The sequence below is a fragment of the Rhopalosiphum maidis genome, chromosome 1 (genome assembly GCF_003676215.2).
Source record: "Rhopalosiphum maidis isolate BTI-1 chromosome 1, ASM367621v3, whole genome shotgun sequence".
In the NCBI taxonomy this organism is placed as follows: Eukaryota; Metazoa; Arthropoda; class Insecta; order Hemiptera; family Aphididae; genus Rhopalosiphum; species Rhopalosiphum maidis.
This window is the reverse complement of record NC_040877.1, coordinates 57,558,848-57,577,979: the sequence shown is the minus strand read 5'-3', so window position 1 is coordinate 57,577,979 and position 19,132 is coordinate 57,558,848. Positions and strand designations below refer to the sequence as shown.

The window sequence follows — 19,132 nt, the reverse complement described above, 5'->3', positions numbered from 1 at the left end:
AGTAAATTCCAAAGATATTCTAATAGATTCAAAATAACAATTCCAGTTTATTTTTTCCTGTTTAATATTGTCCAGATTTATATAGCCTTCCAAATTAACCAGTGGCGTAGACATTATTTCTGAAAGAGTCAAAAAAGAAAACGACATAGCTAAATGGGAGGGCTGACCCCCACGTCTCCCCTTGTATACGCCACTGAAACTAACATATTGTAGAACAGTGTCAATGGGTCCGTAAATATGTTATGAAATAGAAATCGTTTAAAATTAGTCTAAATATTTTAAAAATGTAGTTGTCTATAGAAAATAATAATATGAGTGTTATGGTGAAAAGTTTCAATTACAATAACGAAAATCGTTAAAGAAACTTTTAACTGAAAATATCTATTACAAAGTGTATTCTGCACTGCGCAGAATAATGAGGGAAATCGGAGAGGTCTGATACTCTGATTCAACACCAACAGCAGAAGTGCGTTCTGTTAAATAGGATATTATAACTTTTTGAGATAATGATGAGTGTTTAGTGTTTACTGTTTACTGTAAAAAGAATCACCCTGTAATACATTATTTTATTACACACGTGTGAATAGAGAATACTACCTAGCTATAATTCATACAATATACTAATATAGTTAAGTACATACGTTGCAGGTACATATAATATATAATACACGTAATATAAAACACCTGTGTTCACAATAAACCAATGGACTAGGAGATGTGGAAATAAAATCGTAATATAATCGACTTTAGTATTATATTTGATCGTATGCAATATGCACTGCATATTATTTATAATACTTTCCATCATTAATTGAGTACGTGATTTCGATATAATATATGTATTTCGTTCAACCCGTTTCGCTTGGCATATATGCGGTTCGCGCCTCAAATATTTTCACAAAAATATGATACTTATGTTTATCACATTAATTACGATTTAATTTTCATCTTAATACAAACACGTCATACCATAATGTTATAAATTTTTTTTACGAAAATAAAAATAAAAACAATCATAATCATACCTCGTTCGTTGTCTGACATTTACGATAGCCAAAATACGCAAACGCCGATGACCTGTACAGAAAAGCTACATCAGTGTGTAAATCATCAATAATATACCTACTGTAGCATCATGCAAGTCCGACACGTCATTGGGTTGATACTGTTGCTAGCGGCGATGCCGTTGCAACTGTACCTGATGAAGTACAATCAAAACTTTAGAAACTTAGTATCGGAAATCGTGAAGAACTTATCAAGTGACCTGCTGCAGCTGTCTATCGACGTTGCAGGATACGTTAGCCTTGCGAGTGAGTGTTCAATAACCCGGAAATTTAAAACGTTTTTGAAACTAATAGATATATATAAATTACCAAATAATTATTCTATTTCGTTCCGTAAAATGTAAATATAATACACCGACAATTTTGATATAGTACCTCAGTAGCGTATTTACGAGAGTGCTGGGGACCACCCCCCCCCCCCAAGATTGATGACTCAGTATTTTAGAACAGTAGTAATAAGCTTGATTTGATTTTATAATTTGACTATATTTATGCATATTTTATATATTTATATTATCATTTGTTAATGTAATAAACTTTTCAATCCCATCCAAAAAAAAAAAAATAAAAAAACTAAGTTGTAAATAGGTACGCCGTTGTAGTACTTAAATCTTCCATTCTCACGAAATCAAATTGTGACAACTAAAATAAACCCTCCACAATCATTAGACTCGGTGTTGGCATAATAACAATGATATTCTTAATAGGTACCTATTATGAATAAAATAGTCGGTTTTCATTTAGCTCTATGAGTCAATGCCTTTTTTAGGATTCTAGTTGAAGAGAACGATGAATTTATATGTTAGTCTTACGATCATATGATTTTATTTTATGATTTTCGTTATCTTTTAGATCTATTTGTTACTGTAAACTATAAATTTTAATTTATATATTTATATACAAGTACACAATACCAATTATAAAATACAAATTCTAGTATTTATTATCAATGACAATCAGTGGCGGCTCGTGCTAAAGGGCACTCGAGCACGTGCCCCACCTAAAAAATTGAGAAGAAAGAAGAAAAATGTATATTAAATTATTAAAATTAAAATTGAATGGGTATTTCTTCCATCATAATATAGTTGGTATATCATCGAATATTATCGAAAAAATTTTCTTATGAAATATGGGTGCTCCTAGATACAAAGTGCATACTATATTATACGCATTGGGCGGCGGGCACAATCCGATTGTGCCCGAATTCTATTTTTATTACGATTTACAAGATTTTATCAGTCTTATCGCCTTCGTATTGTTATTTGTCGACCGTCTTCCGTGGAACAAAATTTATGTTTTGAAAACATGATAATAATTAATCATTATTTATTCATTCTAATAGTCATCAAAGTATTCATGAAGAAAAAATACAGACGGATCGATTTGGAATTCAAAAATATAACTACTACATAATATTATGTTATAACTTATAATTATATTGTATTAAATATTATAACGGCACAATAATTATATTTAATATTTATTTTTAAACCATAATTTTTTTTTAATTATTTGTTGAGCAAGATACTTTATAAGCGTATAGGTTTTAGTATCAAAGGTACCAACAAATTTATTTTATTTTTTTAAAAAATCATCAGGAATTGATGGTAAGTTCAAAGTTGTCACAATGGAAAAAGAAAGAAATATTTGTACCCCACCTTCAATGAACCCCATGAGCCGCCACTGATTACAATACAATACAGTAATACCCTATACAACTTAAATTTTATGACACATTAGTAATATTAACCGTTTATTAAATAAAATTGAATACCTCAAATTAGTAAAAAATTAAATGTATCTATTACGCGTTCTTATAATGGCATGATTTAATTGTTACCATAAATTTATATTATCTAATATTTATTGATGTTAAATAATAAAAGTTTATCACACGGCATTATGAATAGGCAAATTAACTACCTTAACCATAGCTTTGTAATATCCTAGATACTAATAAATAGTTTTTTATTTTAGAAATTCTATAAAACAAATAAGTTTTAATGTTTTAATAAATACATAATCTACCCACTTACCTACTATATTTATTGTATTAATCTTGGTTTAAATATTCAATTTTTTTTAATTGAACATTAAAAGTTTTAAGAGAAAGCATATAAATAGAAGCTAACTTTTTTGAATTTCAGAAATAACAAACTTATTACCTTCAATTTCCAAACTTTTAAAGAAATCAAAAAATTATTGATTATTTTTGTAAAAAAAAAAATGAAAATTGTCAGTTAATAGGTCAAAAAAGTCAATTAGGTACTTGAAAATTTAACCATGTATGAAAAATAATATTATTAAAATTTGATAAAAATATCAAATATCCATGCACTTAATATTTTATTAATTTAATGTTAAATTAGATATAACAAAATAAAAAAATTATTTTTCCAAAAACATGTGTGTAAAATTAAGAAAAGTATTGAAAATTATTTAGTCTTTAACCAGTTTAACCCCCAAATAGCATTACCTAGCAGAAAAGATAATGAAGTAAAACATTAATTTAAGTATTCTAGATGTTATAAAAGATAATCATTGTAATATCTATACTTTAATTTGTTCCTCCCATATCTGATATAGAATAATAAAAATAATTTGAGCATCTACTATATTGAATGCTTACTAATATTTATACTCATTTTTCAAAGAAAATTACCTACAAACCACATACAACTATTTAGGTCTATCAAAATCATTTGAAGACAATACATCAGAAAACCAAGAAGTACCAGAAAACTTAATTCGAAATTTTAGACCACCTCATTTAAAATTCAGTGTTGGAAATGTAATATTGACTCATACCATGATAGCTGGCATTGTTGTTGGATGGAATATTGATAAAACAGTGAGTATATTAGCTACTTATATTCAACAAAACTTAATATTAGTTTATTTCAATTGATAAATACCATATAGTCATATTATAGATTAGGACTCCCACCATATAACCCACCTACCCCAATATTGTTGCAAATAATCCATAAATGACTGTCAATATTAGTATAACTAATTTTTTGTGTTGTATTACACCAAAGATTAAATATACTATATTTAATCTATGATTAGTCATTATAAATTTACAATATCCAATATTACATAAAACGGATTTGGTTAGTATGCAAGTTCAAAGAAAATACACTACACACAATTTAAATCGCAAATTTCACTTAAAAACTTTAGAACAAGAGTTAGTGACTATTATTAACTTAATATATTGATTGAATTTCTATTTTTTAGAAAACTGAAAATTAGTTAACGTGATTACAAAATACAAATACTTCAACCCATGATATAATTAGTTATTATAAGGCTCTCGAGCAAAATAGCTTTAATCTTTGATAAATTAAGATTCTTAAGACACTTAAATTTGAATAGAAAAAAAATGTTTATCATTAATTAATTGAATAATTCCAGATTTTTATGTTTTAATTAGGATCTCACTAAAGAACCAGAGTACTTAATAATAACAGAATTTCATGAAGACTTGATTAAAATAGACCAAGATAAAATCATAATTCAATTAGAAAACATCAAGGTGATTCATGTCTTATTTTTTATATAAAAACAAACATCCCGTTGTCTAATATAAAATAAAACTGTACACTATAGGTAGACAGCAAAAAAATAGACCACTACTTTGAAAGTTTTGATGGAATTAAATACATACCAAACAAATTGTTACAAAAGATGTACCCAAAAGATTAAGTCTACTATCAAGTTAACTGTACAAATACACGTTGGAAGCAATATAGGTAATTACTAATTAGTAAAAAATTACCATGATGTAAGGAACAAGATATTATAGGATTCTATAAAAAAAAATAAAAAAAACAATGATTTCATTTGAGTTTGCTTTCTTTTAAATAAAATGTCTAAAAATGTCCATATAAAAAAAAAATACTGAGGTTAATTAAATTTTTGGAGTTGTAAAATCAAGCATGGGGTTGTTGTCTGGGAACTTCAGTGTTTAGTATTCTTCACCACCTTCACCTTCTCCTTCGACAGAGTCCATACCGACCTCTTCGTAATCCTTCTCTAGAGCAGCCAAATCTTCACGGGCTTCAGAGAATTCTCCTTCTTCCATACCTTCTCCAACATACCAATGGACGAAAGCACGTTTGGCATACATCAAGTCGAACTTGTGGTCCAACCTAGCCCAAGCTTCAGCGATAGCAGTAGTGTTGGACAACATGCAAACAGCACGTTGTACTTTAGCCAAATCACCACCAGGGACCACAGTTGGGGGTTGGTAATTGATACCAACTTTGAACCCAGTTGGACACCAGTCAACAAACTGAATGGTCCTCTTAGTTTTGATGGAAGCAATGGCAGCATTGACATCCTTGGGTACGACATCACCACGGTACAACATGCAACATGCCATATATTTGCCATGACGTGGGTCACATTTCACCATTTGGTTGGCTGGTTCAAAACAGGCATTGGTAATTTCTGATACGGACAATTGTTCATGGTAAGCCTTTTCAGCAGAAATGACTGGGGCATAGGTGACCAACGGGAAATGGATACGGGGGTATGGGACCAAATTCGTCTGGAATTCAGTCAAGTCAACATTAAGGGCACCATCAAAACGGAGAGAAGCAGTGATTGAAGAAACGATCTGGCCAATGAGACGATTCAAGTTTGTGTAAGTTGGACGTTCAATATCAAGATTACGACGGCAAATGTCATAGATGGCTTCATTATCAACCATGAATGCACAGTCACTGTGTTCAAGAGTTGTATGTGTGGTCAAGATAGAGTTGTATGGCTCAACTACAGCGGTGGACACTTGAGGGGCTGGGTAGATAGCGAATTCTAATTTACTCTTCTTTCCATAGTCGACACTGAGTCTTTCCATCAACAAAGATGTGAAGCCAGATCCAGTACCACCTCCGAAAGAGTGGAAGATCAAGAAACCTTGAAGACCAGTGCACTGATCAGCCAATTTTCTGATTCTGTCCAAAACAACATCAACAATCTCTTTTCCAATAGTGTAGTGTCCACGTGCATAGTTGTTGGCAGCATCTTCCTTACCAGTGATCAATTGTTCAGGGTGGAACAATTGACGGTATGTTCCAGTTCTTACCTCATCTGTAATTGAAGTGTAAATTAGATTCTTTAAGACAATTTTTATATTTTACTAATAACTTACCAACTACAGTGGGTTCAAGATCAACAAACACAGCTCTTGGCACATGTTTGCCTGAGCCAGTTTCACTGAAGAAGGTGTTGAAGCTGTCATCTCCACCTCCGATGGTCTTGTCAGATGGCATTTGACCATCTGGAGCAATTCCATGTTCCAAACAGTACAATTCCCAGCAGGCATTACCAATCTGGACTCCAGCTTGGCCAACGTGTACAGAAATACATTCACGCTATAAAAATAATGGGAATTAAACTATTAATTAGGTTTTCAACAATAAGTTTTCTCATACAAAATTAATTTACGATATAAGACAGTTATAAGAGAGCTGCTATATAGATCACAGGATAGTAATGTTAATACAATTCTTAATATACTAAGTATATGAAAAATGTACCTATAGACACACTAGACAAGTAAACCCCATAGAAATATGTAGTCGTCTTTGCAAATAAATTACCCCGTTGAACCATCAAATAATTCAGTTTATAGGAATAGTACAAATTTATAGATAGAAATAATAAATTTAAAAAACTAATGGAATGAAAAATGCAGTAAAATTTGTTATTTCTGAAATCATAGTATATATAGCATAATTGATAGGTAGTGTTAATAAGGAAGTTAAATAAAAATTAATATACCTAATAGAGAAGTTATAGAATTGAAAAATTGTATAAATCCAGTTAGATATCAAAATCGCTATAACACCTGTAAGAAATATCAGTAGTGGAAATCATATAAATTTGAATCCCGATAAAAAAAAACAATTATATAAGTCAAATATTATACACTTAGGGAGAGGCTACCATCATTAAAAATTATAATCTTTACACCGCTCACTGCCCTCTTCCCCTCCCGACTAAAAAAAAAAAAAAAAAAAATTGAAATATAACAATGATAACCCCCTTTACTGACGGTTTTCTCATTGACATGACTCACGTCGGTGATTATAAAAATTAAAGTCTTTTAGGATTTGGTCTCAATCTATTTACCACTCCCTATGAATAAACAATAATAACGAAGTATTCACAAACAATTAATCATAACCTGAAGGACTGAAGAGATTTCTATACTAACTTTTCAATTACATTTCATAAAACTACAAATAATGCGAGTTATGTCCGTTTTATAAAATTGCCACGTCGACCGCACACAAAGACGCACTCGGCTAACGGTTTTCCGGTCACGCCCATCCGGTCGCTCGTCCGATAGTTAATGATCGGAAAAGGATTAAGAAAAACGGTTAAGGTGACGGAACGAATGTCGAACGGAAATAAAATAAAATGACGAAATATGGCTAAAATAGTTATTTACTAGACTCAAAGCGTAGACGTGTCAAAATGACGTAGCCACCGCGACAGTTTTGACGAGTGTTAGCGTAGTTAAAGTGCATAAAATAAATAGATTTCGCGGAAAATATTATAATGTTGAGAGTAAATAATATATCGTTTACTTACCATTTTGAAGTTTGAGTGTTTTCGTTGGATAGGAACGAACGGTTGAAGTATAAAACTTTGAGTTTATTATGTCAGACAAGAAGCGATCGAAGCGGCTTCGTTCACGTCCAAACACAAATTGACGTCCAATGGCCGACGGCGCCCGTGTTGTATGCTCCGAAACCCGTCTGCAGACCGACGACGCGCTGTTCGGCACACCGGCAATGCGGTGCCTACGCTTCCCACCACATCCGCACCGCTTGCCTGTGAATCACCAACGCACACGCAACGAATGTTACCCGTCTCCTCGTCCCGCCCAGTCGGTAAAAGTCCGTTAAATTATTTCCTTTTTAATTTTTTATCGCTCTCGCTCCGTCTCCCTCGGCTGTTCGTCCGTCACGTACTTACTCTCGTTTAGCAGACAGTATTGCGCTTTGCGCCTCTCCCCGACATTTTATCGTCGTTCGTTTCCCATCAAATGACTCGACATCGATATGATTATAATATAGCCTTACCGAAACCCTACTAAATAACCTTTGACTAAGTTTAACGGTCGTTTTTTTTTTCGATTCTATTTGATTGAACTCTGAAAGATCGTGTCGCATATAAAGAAACCTTTGTATTCCGTTTCACGTACGACTACTTTTGCTCATAACGATACATTGATAAATATTATATTACCTTAGTTGCATCTTGCATCGGTTACATACTTACATATACACCCGTGTAGTTCTTTTGCGCAATATGTCGTCACAACTTGCAGCATTTTTATTCTACAGTGTACTACATAAGATTTTAAACATGGAAATACCTTTTGATAAAAACGAAATCAACTTATGGGAATTTATCAAATATTGAAAAAAATTACACTGAAAAATAGAAATGGAACTTATTTATTTATTATAACATACCTATTTACAAATTATAAATCTCAATAATATTTGTACTCGATAAAAAGCAACTTGCTTCATACTACTATGATTATTAATTTATAATGCTTATATTATACATTATACTTAAATTATTCAAAATTAATTTAGATCTAACAGTAAAGCATCCAATCAAATGCATACATAAACGTAATACTGCAAGTGCCAAGTCCACAACTGCAGTAGTGCAGATAAACAATTACAGACTACAAACATTACAGTGTACACGATCCTTTTTTTCATCGCCATTAAACCTAACTGACATACCATCAATCATCATATACATTGACAGCACATATTAACATTTATCATATTAGTTTAACTAATTTAGTTATAATAGTAACAACTAATAAGTAATAACATACTTCCTTTAACATTTTATGCAATATAAATATCTAATAATTAATAAATATTATTAATAGCCAATAGGTTTATTGTCATATATTAATAGTAAAACCAGATTTACTGAAAAGTAACCTATTCGTCATTCTGCATTACATTAAATAATTTAATGCGTAGGTATCAAAAACACTTTCAATTTTGAAGGTATAATAAAAAATCCTTGCAAAACTCAAATGTAGATATATAATATATATAATGCATTATTTTAGACCGATATATAATATTTAAAAATCTGAGCCATTAATTTGTAAATTTGTAAACCTTAAATCAAGTACAATAATTACATTATTATTATGACTTAATTTCGGACAAATTCGCGTCAACGACAAACAATCAATAGATAATTATTGGAAAATAACAAGAGAATATTAACTGGTTAACGTTAACATTAACATGAATGACAGATTGACATTAACAGATCATCAAAATGTGTATTATACATATACAGTATTGACGTTTGTAATAAATAGCATTGAAATGTATACCTACATTATAAGTGTATTAAATTTGATAATTAATGGGCTGCTCAACAATAATAGAATTGTACTTCGAAAATTTCTATAACATTTTTTCCGGACAAAATAAAACTGTTTAATAACATTTTTATTAGGTAGGTATTCTATAATTGATTGAAAATATTATAATTTATGTTAAAAAAAAAAAAATAAATATAAACACAAAAACTACCGTACCAAACGTATAGACTTGTTCAGAGTTTATTAAACCTGTGCTTGGTAAACATCTGGGTTTACACGCTGTTGAGATGAATGCCAAAAGTCCTGGAGAATATAATTTATTATTAGACACAAGACACATCTAAGGCATAAAAAAAAGTTCTCAGTGTCTAAGATGAAACTTCTTTTTGTTCCTTTCACTCTATTCTTGTATTTCTTATTCACGAACTGTCTATAGACATTGCCTACATATTCAACGAACCACGGTTACAATTTAGAATAATATAGACATATATGTTTGATACCTACGAGTACACAAATAATGAACCACCTAAATTCTAATATTAATATTAAATGTACAAATGTAATTACTAATTAGTAGTTATCGTTTTAAAAAATCTAGTTATTATTTATTCATTCTTCATGGTCGTTAGTTATTGTTGTAAAGTTTTAAAATACATTTTATTTAAAACAATAAAACAAAAATACTTTAAATTTTATATTCAAATTGAAATTGAAGGCTTCTTTTAATTTTAGTTTTTATAACTTATAACAGTTATAACATTTAATTACATTTATTTGATCATATATAATATATTCTTATACCTACCTATTGTATTATTGTAATTTTGTTACATTTTAATGTAATGTGTTGTATTTTAATGATTATCACTGTTATAAGCTATTTTCACAAATAGGTACATAAAATAATTAATTTTAAAATTTAAATCAAACTAAGTGATATTAGGCTATCAATATTAGCCTAACATTGATATAACGCATATTATTCAACTATAATTTATTATTTTTAGTTATTAGTTAGCTTTTATTATTACTTAATAATAACTATTGAGTATTGATTGTAAATATTGCATACATGCAATATTACAATATTATTTAGTTTATACTTTGGAAATTGTTGACATGTTGTAGGTATGTACTATGTACATAAACATAAGTACATTGTATAAAAAAATATAAAAGCTCTACTACATTATGGGCGTTACGTGTTCATATTACACTATAATATCTATAAGACTATAACTATAATATTATTATGTCTATAAGGTTATCTATAAAAAAAAAATGGGTGGCTATAGGTATAATGTGGGTGTATGAGTCATATACGAATCAACTATACCATATTATGTTTCCATTTATTATTTCAAATCGATAATATAATAAAATCAGTTATTTTTTAAATATTTTAAACTAAAACTGTTTATTCGTGTATGCTTATTGTTAAGAACCCAAATGATTAATGAATCTTATTTAATTATAAAATATCACATTTTAAAAAATAACGTTGATTTGATAATATTATTCAATATTTGAAGTTATAAGACAATATAGTTGACTATATTAAAATAATAGTGCGACTATCTGAGGTAGGTATTCGTTATTTACATTAAGTACACAAAGATAAAAGAATACTGAATAACTTTTAATAAATTCAAAAATTGATAATAGGTTGTACATGCTTGATGAACCATTGTATAATTATATAATATAAATGTATTTTATAAATTAAATTATCAATAACAATATTATGACAAGAAATGTTCACACTTATCTAAAGTAGTTTAATATTAGTAAGGTAATGGAACTATGAACTGTTGGTCTATGAGTTATGAATGACTAAATTTAATGAAAATAGTAATAAGTATAATACAATATTAATAATTACTAACAATTATTGTTTATTTGGGTTTTTGTACAGTTTTTATTTTCAATAACTGAAAATTAATAAATAAGACATAGTATAAAGTATAACTCCTATACGGCTATACTATTTTAGAAAACTCTATCAAAATGTCTTACATATTTCAAATTTTTATGTATTTAAAATACTAAATAGTTAACAATAATAGATATAGTAATTTATTGTCAAATTATTATTTATTATTATTACTTATTAATTTATTATTAGGACTAGGATTTCAATGCAAATATATATTTTGTTTGTTGAACTTGACCATCATAACATTACACTTGGTACATAATTTTCATTTACCGGAGTCTCAGATACTTGCATCATATATGTATACGCGACAATTAAAAAAAACTGATTATGTTTTAATTTTTCCTCCCATATTATTATGATTTAATTTACACCACAAACCCGTACTACTTAGGATTAGGAATTGCTATTATTGCGTGTGCATAAGGGAAAGCTCGTTTATATTTTTATTCCCAAACCGCGTCCGATTGCACAACGAATTATTGATTTTCACCGGTCGTTTTACTCGAGATTTATCCTTAAACGGAATGTTGTTAAGCGGTCAATGTGAAACAACATGACGTGTTTATCGTTCGAAAACTGAATACCGTGGAAGTTTAACCTATTCGTAAGATGTATTATTAAAAATACAAATGTTTTCACTGCAGTAGCGGACAGCAACTGTACAATATTATATTTTGCGCTGGAAAATCATTTTTTTTCTGTTTTATGGTCTTCGTTAGTCTATTCCTAATCACACCACAGTGGCGCATGTTCGTAGTAATATAATAAATAATGTTATGTAATAAAACTATTTAAAATGATGTAACGTGGACACTGGACACCATCTGTCCGGCGACGGTCGAAAACATTACAATTTAAAACTATATATTAATATGGGAAAGAAATTTTATTTTTCCAGTGATTACGTCCACAAGAAAGTTAGTCAATTTTTTTCGGAATTCTATAATATTGTAACCGGCGAACACCCTCTGCTCGAACGCGAACGCCATAGCGCTACAAATCGATTCATATCCCGGCAGCCGTCTGTTGTCGCCGGAGCGAGGAGTTTCAGTTTCGGTCGTTTTGGAGTATGGCGTCGCCGCGTCGGCGATGATTCGAAAAGGTGCACCGTGCACGGAAGAACGGCTGGTCTGCAGAACGACCACCGCTGTTCGGCCCGGCTAAACAATTCCAAATATGGGCTGCGCGCGCCACTCTGCGGCGACGGCGGCGGCGGCCTCCGTGGCCCGTACCCACGCCATGCCGTTCAACGACAAATACGACGACCGTCTGCCCACTGGCCCACTCTCCAGCTTCCCCCCTCCGTTCCATCGCACAGACGGCTTCGATTTTAGGCTCAAATCCGGCGGCACAGAAGACGGCAGAAGTATTCTTATTTCTATTATTTCTACATTATTCTATTTTCTATTGTTCAGTGCTGGGCTGACTGAGTGCCTCTGTTCGCGTATACCACCACCACCCGTTCGGCCGGGTCTTACTTTTCGCCCGTACTCGCTGCGGAAGTGTTATTATAATAATTTATAAATTATAATACACAAATTATCAATATTTCTAATGCCTACGTTAATTATTATACTTGACTATTTAACTACGACCTTGAGACCATCTACATAATGATAATGCTCCCGTGTATGGGCGCGTTCGGGACTTCGGGTGTAGCTACATGTTTTTTTAAATCAACAATAAGCCTAACTGATTTGAATAAGCGAAGTTTTCGATTTGCACCAGAGAACGTTACATACGTTTGTACGTCAGTCAACCGTGACTTATTGGGAATAATCCATGACTTTCGATTGCCGACGACGAAATATATTAATTATAATACGGGTATATACACCTAAAAATCGACAACCACTCCCACACCGTTCGATTATATTAATACACGTATAATATTGATCAAAATAATTATTTACCAAAATGGCCATCATTAAGTCCTGTAACACTTTTCATCGCATATTAATTTAGTAATATATAGTATTATCTACTTATATAGTTATATATCAAATACCATAATTATTAATTTATGTCATAATCTTGCGGGCGCTGCAGTATATAAATTTCATCACGGCGTTGTGTGTATACAACAATATATTGCATTGGCGATAATTGATCAAAACGTCCAAGCACATTTTGAATCAAGTAAAAAATCCATAAATATAAATTATTCTATAAACAAAATTACATATTTTTTTTTAACAATTTTTGATTAGGCAATCTGTTTAAATAATAGAGCAAATAAGCTTATAATTGGTATAATATTTACACATCACAGGAAACAAAGTGAAGAGACCTCCCAGTGGAGGTACTTCGCCAATAAATAGCTACCTAATTTGTACGCGATTACCTTGCTACATTTAAATTTTAAATTTAAAATAATATAATATTATATTTAAATCGTTTTATCAATATAATATTATAATTGTATATTTATGTATATTATATAGCCATATAGGCACATATAGTATAATCTTAGATCATAATATTATACTATACTACTAACTATATGATCTAAGAATATAATCAATATATTTTGTATTTTTAGTCTTCTTATCCGACTCAAAGTTTGTAAAATGTGCTCGAACTTTTTGTCTAACAGTAAAAAATGAATCCCCATTTTTTTCAAATCTGATTTTTATCCATGTACTAAAAATAGGATACATTTATACAGAATAAAATATACATCCTATTTTTGTACTTTAATAGTTAGTACCTATAAAACTACTATTTTTTTAATATATTTATTTATATAAGTATATAATATACATAGATTAAGAGTACTGAGTAAGAAAATACATATATATATATAATGTATATTATGATATATTATAATATAAATTAATTTATACAGGTATTTTAATTATAGTTTTGAAGATTATTTTGGATAAACTTTCAATTTAGAGTACTATAGTAACTGTTACATATCATAAGTAGCGCGGTGTTATTTTATACTATTCTTATTGAAAAAAAAAATAATCAATGAAAATTATAGTACTTTATAGTCTACAGCATAGACGTGTTCACGGGTCTTGCTTCTACTGCACAGGCATGACCTGCAAAATTTGATCCAACTTACATTATAAATTGTAGTGCATAATATAACCTTAATTTTTTTCAGTTTCTGATTTCATATACATTTTTTTTAATTTTCATCATGTGGACTTGTAACGTTTATAAGACTATAAAAATTGATAATTCTAGTGCAGTAATCCTATCCTCCTGGATATGCCACTGTTGTGCATGACCTACGAATGAGGCCTAGACACGCCTATGGTCAATAGATATTTAGCACGAACAAACTCCGTACTCAAGCAATTATTATTTTAAGTAAAAAAAAATATGTGTACCCGTACCAACGTTGTACAATAACAGTATAATTACTGAATAGTAAGTAACACACGATTTTCTCTACACTATACTTTCTATAATATTGTAGCTTGTATAATTGTGGTGCACCAGTTATCACACTAATTTAGGAGGACGTCACACCCGCATGGCCGCATGTGTTGTCTTCGTCTTACAAACGTATAATGTAGGTATAACATGGACAATTGTTGTCCATCCAAATGTGAATAAAGAAAAGGGGGCAGAGTTTTTCAAATTAAGATGCTACAAAAATATTTTATACAAAATCGAGGCCATCTATGCAATAAGGCTAGATATATTATAAAAGTGTTGTATAAATGTATAAAATATGAATTTATTTCAATATAAAAATATATATATATTATATTTACTGTTATTTGTTTGCTTCAATATATAAGGAAAATTGCTATAGTATTATATGCGTTAGTTCAATTAGTTGAACAGGGAGATAAATACAGCAGATACGATATCCTACTACTCTACTGTAATTCGGAGGTTTTCTTTGATAAATTACTTCAAATATTATATATTTATCAAAAATCATAGACATAAAAATATTTATATGTCTATAATCTGTATGATACTTATTACTTAGGTATATAGTAACTATATTATAGTTGTATGTATAATAACGTATGAGTCACCATGTCACATCGTGAGCTGTACATCGATTAAACTTTTGTACGAAATAGGTAGTAGGTACCCTCCAATTTATTATATTGCATAGTGAATATTGTTGTAGGGTAATACGAAAGTATACAGTGCACACAATATAATACACATACACAGTAATATAGGGTTATCGGATGACTCACAATTCCCAAACTATGTACAGTTATGAGTTCATCGCGTGTTTTAGTAACGTTAAAATTTAACTTTTTTACTTTATAACGTGAGCTTTAATTTTTATTATATGTGTATAAAAGCTATAAAAAATACAAAATTATTCATACAAAAGTAAAGTTTTATGATATAATTAATTCAGAATAACTAATGACTGTAATACTGTATCTATATATCCTAGTTCTAGCAGTATACAGTAATACATTAGTACATTAGTACCAATAGTACCTACTGGTTACTATACAAGTCTTTGATACATTTGTAGAATTATAAAAATGTATTTTTTTTTATTTACTTGCACAAAATTTTATAATTTAAAATATCTATGTACCAAATTGTATTTAAATATTTAATAGTTAATACATTTAAAGTTTAAACAAAATATCCTCTATAGAGGATATATATACTCTCTAGAGTAGAACAATCTTTAGATCAATAATATATTAACAACTATCAAACACAAGTCACAACTATTCTACCTTTAACGATAAAAGGAGCGGACGGCACTCGACATATAATATATATTTCTCGCAGTAATTTAAATAGGATGACTGTCGAATTTGTAAAACTTCAAAACCATGGCTATAGATATAATAATATATTATTATTATGCTAAACATTAAATAATACTATGATAGTATCACGACAATTTCGTACCATCGCAAAATAATATAAATAACATCACTGGTGCCGACTTGTATTTCATTTGGTGGGGTAAAGTATAAAAATTGATAATCGGTCAAACAGTCTATAGACAAAAGTCCGTTTAAAAAAAATTGGACAAAAAGTCCGGATTCAGTTTTTATAGTCAGACAAAAAGTCCGAGCACATTTTTAATGTCGAACAAAAAGTCCGAAAATACAAAATATTTTATATAATTAATATTTATTTGAAAAATTTGAAAATGTTTGTAGATATTATATATCATACACATTGTATTATAATATTAATTTCTATTTTTGTTTTCATTTATAATTATATAATTTATTACAACATATTAGAACAACAATATCAACGTTTATTTGTAACTAAATACATTTTAACAAACAATGCATTTTATTTTATTTATAAACACGTCAATCTAAACTAAAACTAAAAAAAATAATAGTATATCATAATTATAATAAAAAAATATAAATTTGTCATTATTATAGGTACCTAATTGTAATACTATAGTGGATTTCCGTTATATTTTTGTTAGTTATACGAAAATATAATATGTGTGTACAACATTTTTAAATTTTTAAAATAAATATTAATTAGGTGTATAAAATATTTTGTATTTTCGGGCTTTTTGTCCGACACTAAAAATGTGCTCGGACTTTTTGTCCTACTATAAAAATTTAATCCGGACTTTTTGTCCACGGTTCATAAAAATTAGTTAGGCACCACCGTCCACCACCATCCTCTAATTTAGAACAAAATAATGACTGACTACATTATTACATTGTAAATACAACCATCAAAAAGACGATCTCTTCGCTAGCAATTTATCACTCTTATGAATATATTAACCTATTAAGTATTAATTAGTAAATATGTAGTTATTATTTCTCACATATTCCAATAAGTATATTTTTACTCATTCACAAGTAACTGTCTCTTACCCTCTTATGATGATTATACATTCTTAATTTATCACTTTATCATAAATTCATATCTTAACTCTTAACACTGATACATATAAAATATCAATGCTACAGACTATAAGTATTGAAGTATTATTATTAAACTTACATTTTTAGTATATTTATCACTTCATTTTTGTTTCTTTTTTCTCTATTTTTGTCAATAAGTGTTTTTAATTAAAAATGAAATACTTTCTAGTTTCTTTAAATAACAGTAGTGAACCGCCGCATAAAAGTACGTGTTTGGCGCCACTGATACAACATTCGATCAGTTGGTCCACTGCATTCCTAGGAAATGAATTATGAATTATTGGTCATCGTCATCACTCGGCAATGAAATCATAGTATAACGTGTATAAATGTGTGGTAACAGCAAGATTGCATGAGCAACCATTTTTAAAGTATTAACTTTGTTTGGGCGATTGCAAACTTCGTCAGTTTTATTTTCGCTGCTTACGGTGCACCGTACGAATGGTGTAAAAATTTAGTAATGAAATTTGAAGTGGTGTCACTGGAGCCTCAAGTCCACTTGTCCTGTTGTATTCTTTAAATATTTATTTTAAAATAAAGAAAAAAAAAGTATAATAATAATTACATCTCGGGTTTTTCTTGAGCACGGCTGAATTGAGTTCCCATTACCTGTGGATATTTAATGTATTATCTAAAATGTATAAAGGCAAAATAAAAATGATTACGTTAAAACTTTGATAATTTTCTTGTGAGTTATGTTCTGTAGACCAACCAAATTATTGTCACAGTGCAGTGTTAACGATCCACTACTCTATATACGTGTTACTTTTTTTAAACCAATTATGGCGAGTGAAATGAAAACTGTGTACAGCGAAAAACAACTTGATTAGTTGTAAATTTGTAATCTATGTATAATTAGTAGTAGTAATTATGTAATTATTATTACAGACAGTCCTAACTAAGTCTGTATACAAATGGAAAGGGACATATATAGATATTGTTTAGTTCTTAAAATATACGAGACACAATTAGTAGGTGTGCACTCAAAAAAAAATTCGGGACGCAACTAGGTAATATGCCTTCTAAAAATACCGGGGACGCAATTCGTATGCAGCCTTTATTTTCTACCTGTAATGGGTAGGTACATGGAAATTCCACCACTGCTAAAGCTTTCCCAAATTAAATACGTTGACATTCATTGCGATGATATACGTCGAAATTGCATTGATATTAGTTTAATGCGTCGTTTAATTTAAAAATAATTTTATCTTCGTAATATCTGAAAATAGTATTCCCCATGACTCTCATTGAGCAAAATATATCCCATAAACATTATAATATATTCGCAGGGACATAGAACATTTACGTATAAGATTATATTTTTTACACACAATGACTCTAAGGTCTCCTAACCTAACCAGGGATTGATGATTGGGCAAATAAGAACAGAAAGCTTGATTTAGTTTTATAATTTGACTATATTTATTATATTATATCTGGTCATGATAAGACTTCAACCCCAACTCCCAAGTTTGGCGCCACAGGGTAGTAGACAGTAGGTACTATACAAGTATGCAAATACAATAGCTATTAATAATAATACTATTCTACTCACTAATCAGCACGATTTAAGGTAGTACCTATAAGTCTTATAAGATAGCTAAGATTGTATCTTTAACCGTGCTAATTAGTAACACTTTGCCGCCCAATAATTTGTACCAATAGGCAATAATTATTAATTAATAAGCTGTTTAATACTCCATAATATATTATATAATAATAATTTGCGTTATCGTAATAGAATTTCAAATCTAATCCGGTGGACCAAACCATATCCACGTCCAATGGCGCCGAAGTCCAACATTTTAGCTTTGATATTAGACACCTCTACATAAAATTGTGACACCCACCTAGCCGCCTCGGTTAG

The 19,132-nt window shown here is 29.8% G+C and overlaps 2 protein-coding genes across 3 annotated transcripts; one reads left to right on the top strand and one right to left on the bottom strand.

The window, feature by feature from the left end:
- The first annotated feature begins 769 nt into the window (after positions 1 to 769).
- On the top strand, positions 770 to 4,822 carry LOC113548385. Of its 2 annotated transcripts, none has more exons than XM_026949243.1 (4): positions 770 to 1,310; positions 3,752 to 3,915; positions 4,504 to 4,605; positions 4,680 to 4,822. In XM_026949243.1, exons 1-4 carry the CDS (start codon positions 1,136 to 1,138, stop codon positions 4,773 to 4,775), a joined length of 537 nt encoding a protein of 178 aa, XP_026805044.1. In that variant the 5' UTR covers positions 770 to 1,135; the 3' UTR covers positions 4,776 to 4,822. The 2 variants fall into 2 exon arrangements, with proteins under 2 accessions (XP_026805044.1, XP_026805043.1); XM_026949242.1 differs by having other exon boundaries at positions 3,719 to 3,915.
- An 85-nt stretch (positions 4,823 to 4,907) lies between these two features.
- Positions 4,908 to 7,833, bottom strand: LOC113548384 (tubulin alpha-1 chain). Its single transcript, XM_026949241.1, has 3 exons — positions 7,674 to 7,833; positions 6,226 to 6,448; positions 4,908 to 6,164 (listed from the first exon to the last, which is right to left on the bottom strand). Exons 1-3 carry the CDS (start codon positions 7,674 to 7,676, stop codon positions 5,038 to 5,040), a joined length of 1,353 nt encoding a protein of 450 aa, XP_026805042.1. The 5' UTR covers positions 7,677 to 7,833; the 3' UTR covers positions 4,908 to 5,037.
- Between the last annotated feature and the right edge of the window lie 11,299 nt (positions 7,834 to 19,132).

Coding starts and splice junctions, on each gene's coding strand:
- LOC113548385 (XM_026949242.1), top strand. CDS start 1,136: ATGCAAGTCCGACACGTCATTGGGTTGATACTGTTGCTAGCGGCGATG. Junction 3,916..4,503: donor GATGGAATATTGATAAAACA/GTGAGTATATTA, acceptor TGTTTTAATTAG/GATCTCACTAAAGAACCAGA. Junction 4,606..4,679: donor TTCAATTAGAAAACATCAAG/GTGATTCATGTC, acceptor TGTACACTATAG/GTAGACAGCAAAAAAATAGA.
- LOC113548384 (XM_026949241.1), bottom strand. Junction 6,165..6,225: donor TCTTGAACCCACTGTAGTTG/GTAAGTTATTAG, acceptor CTTCAATTACAG/ATGAGGTAAGAACTGGAACA.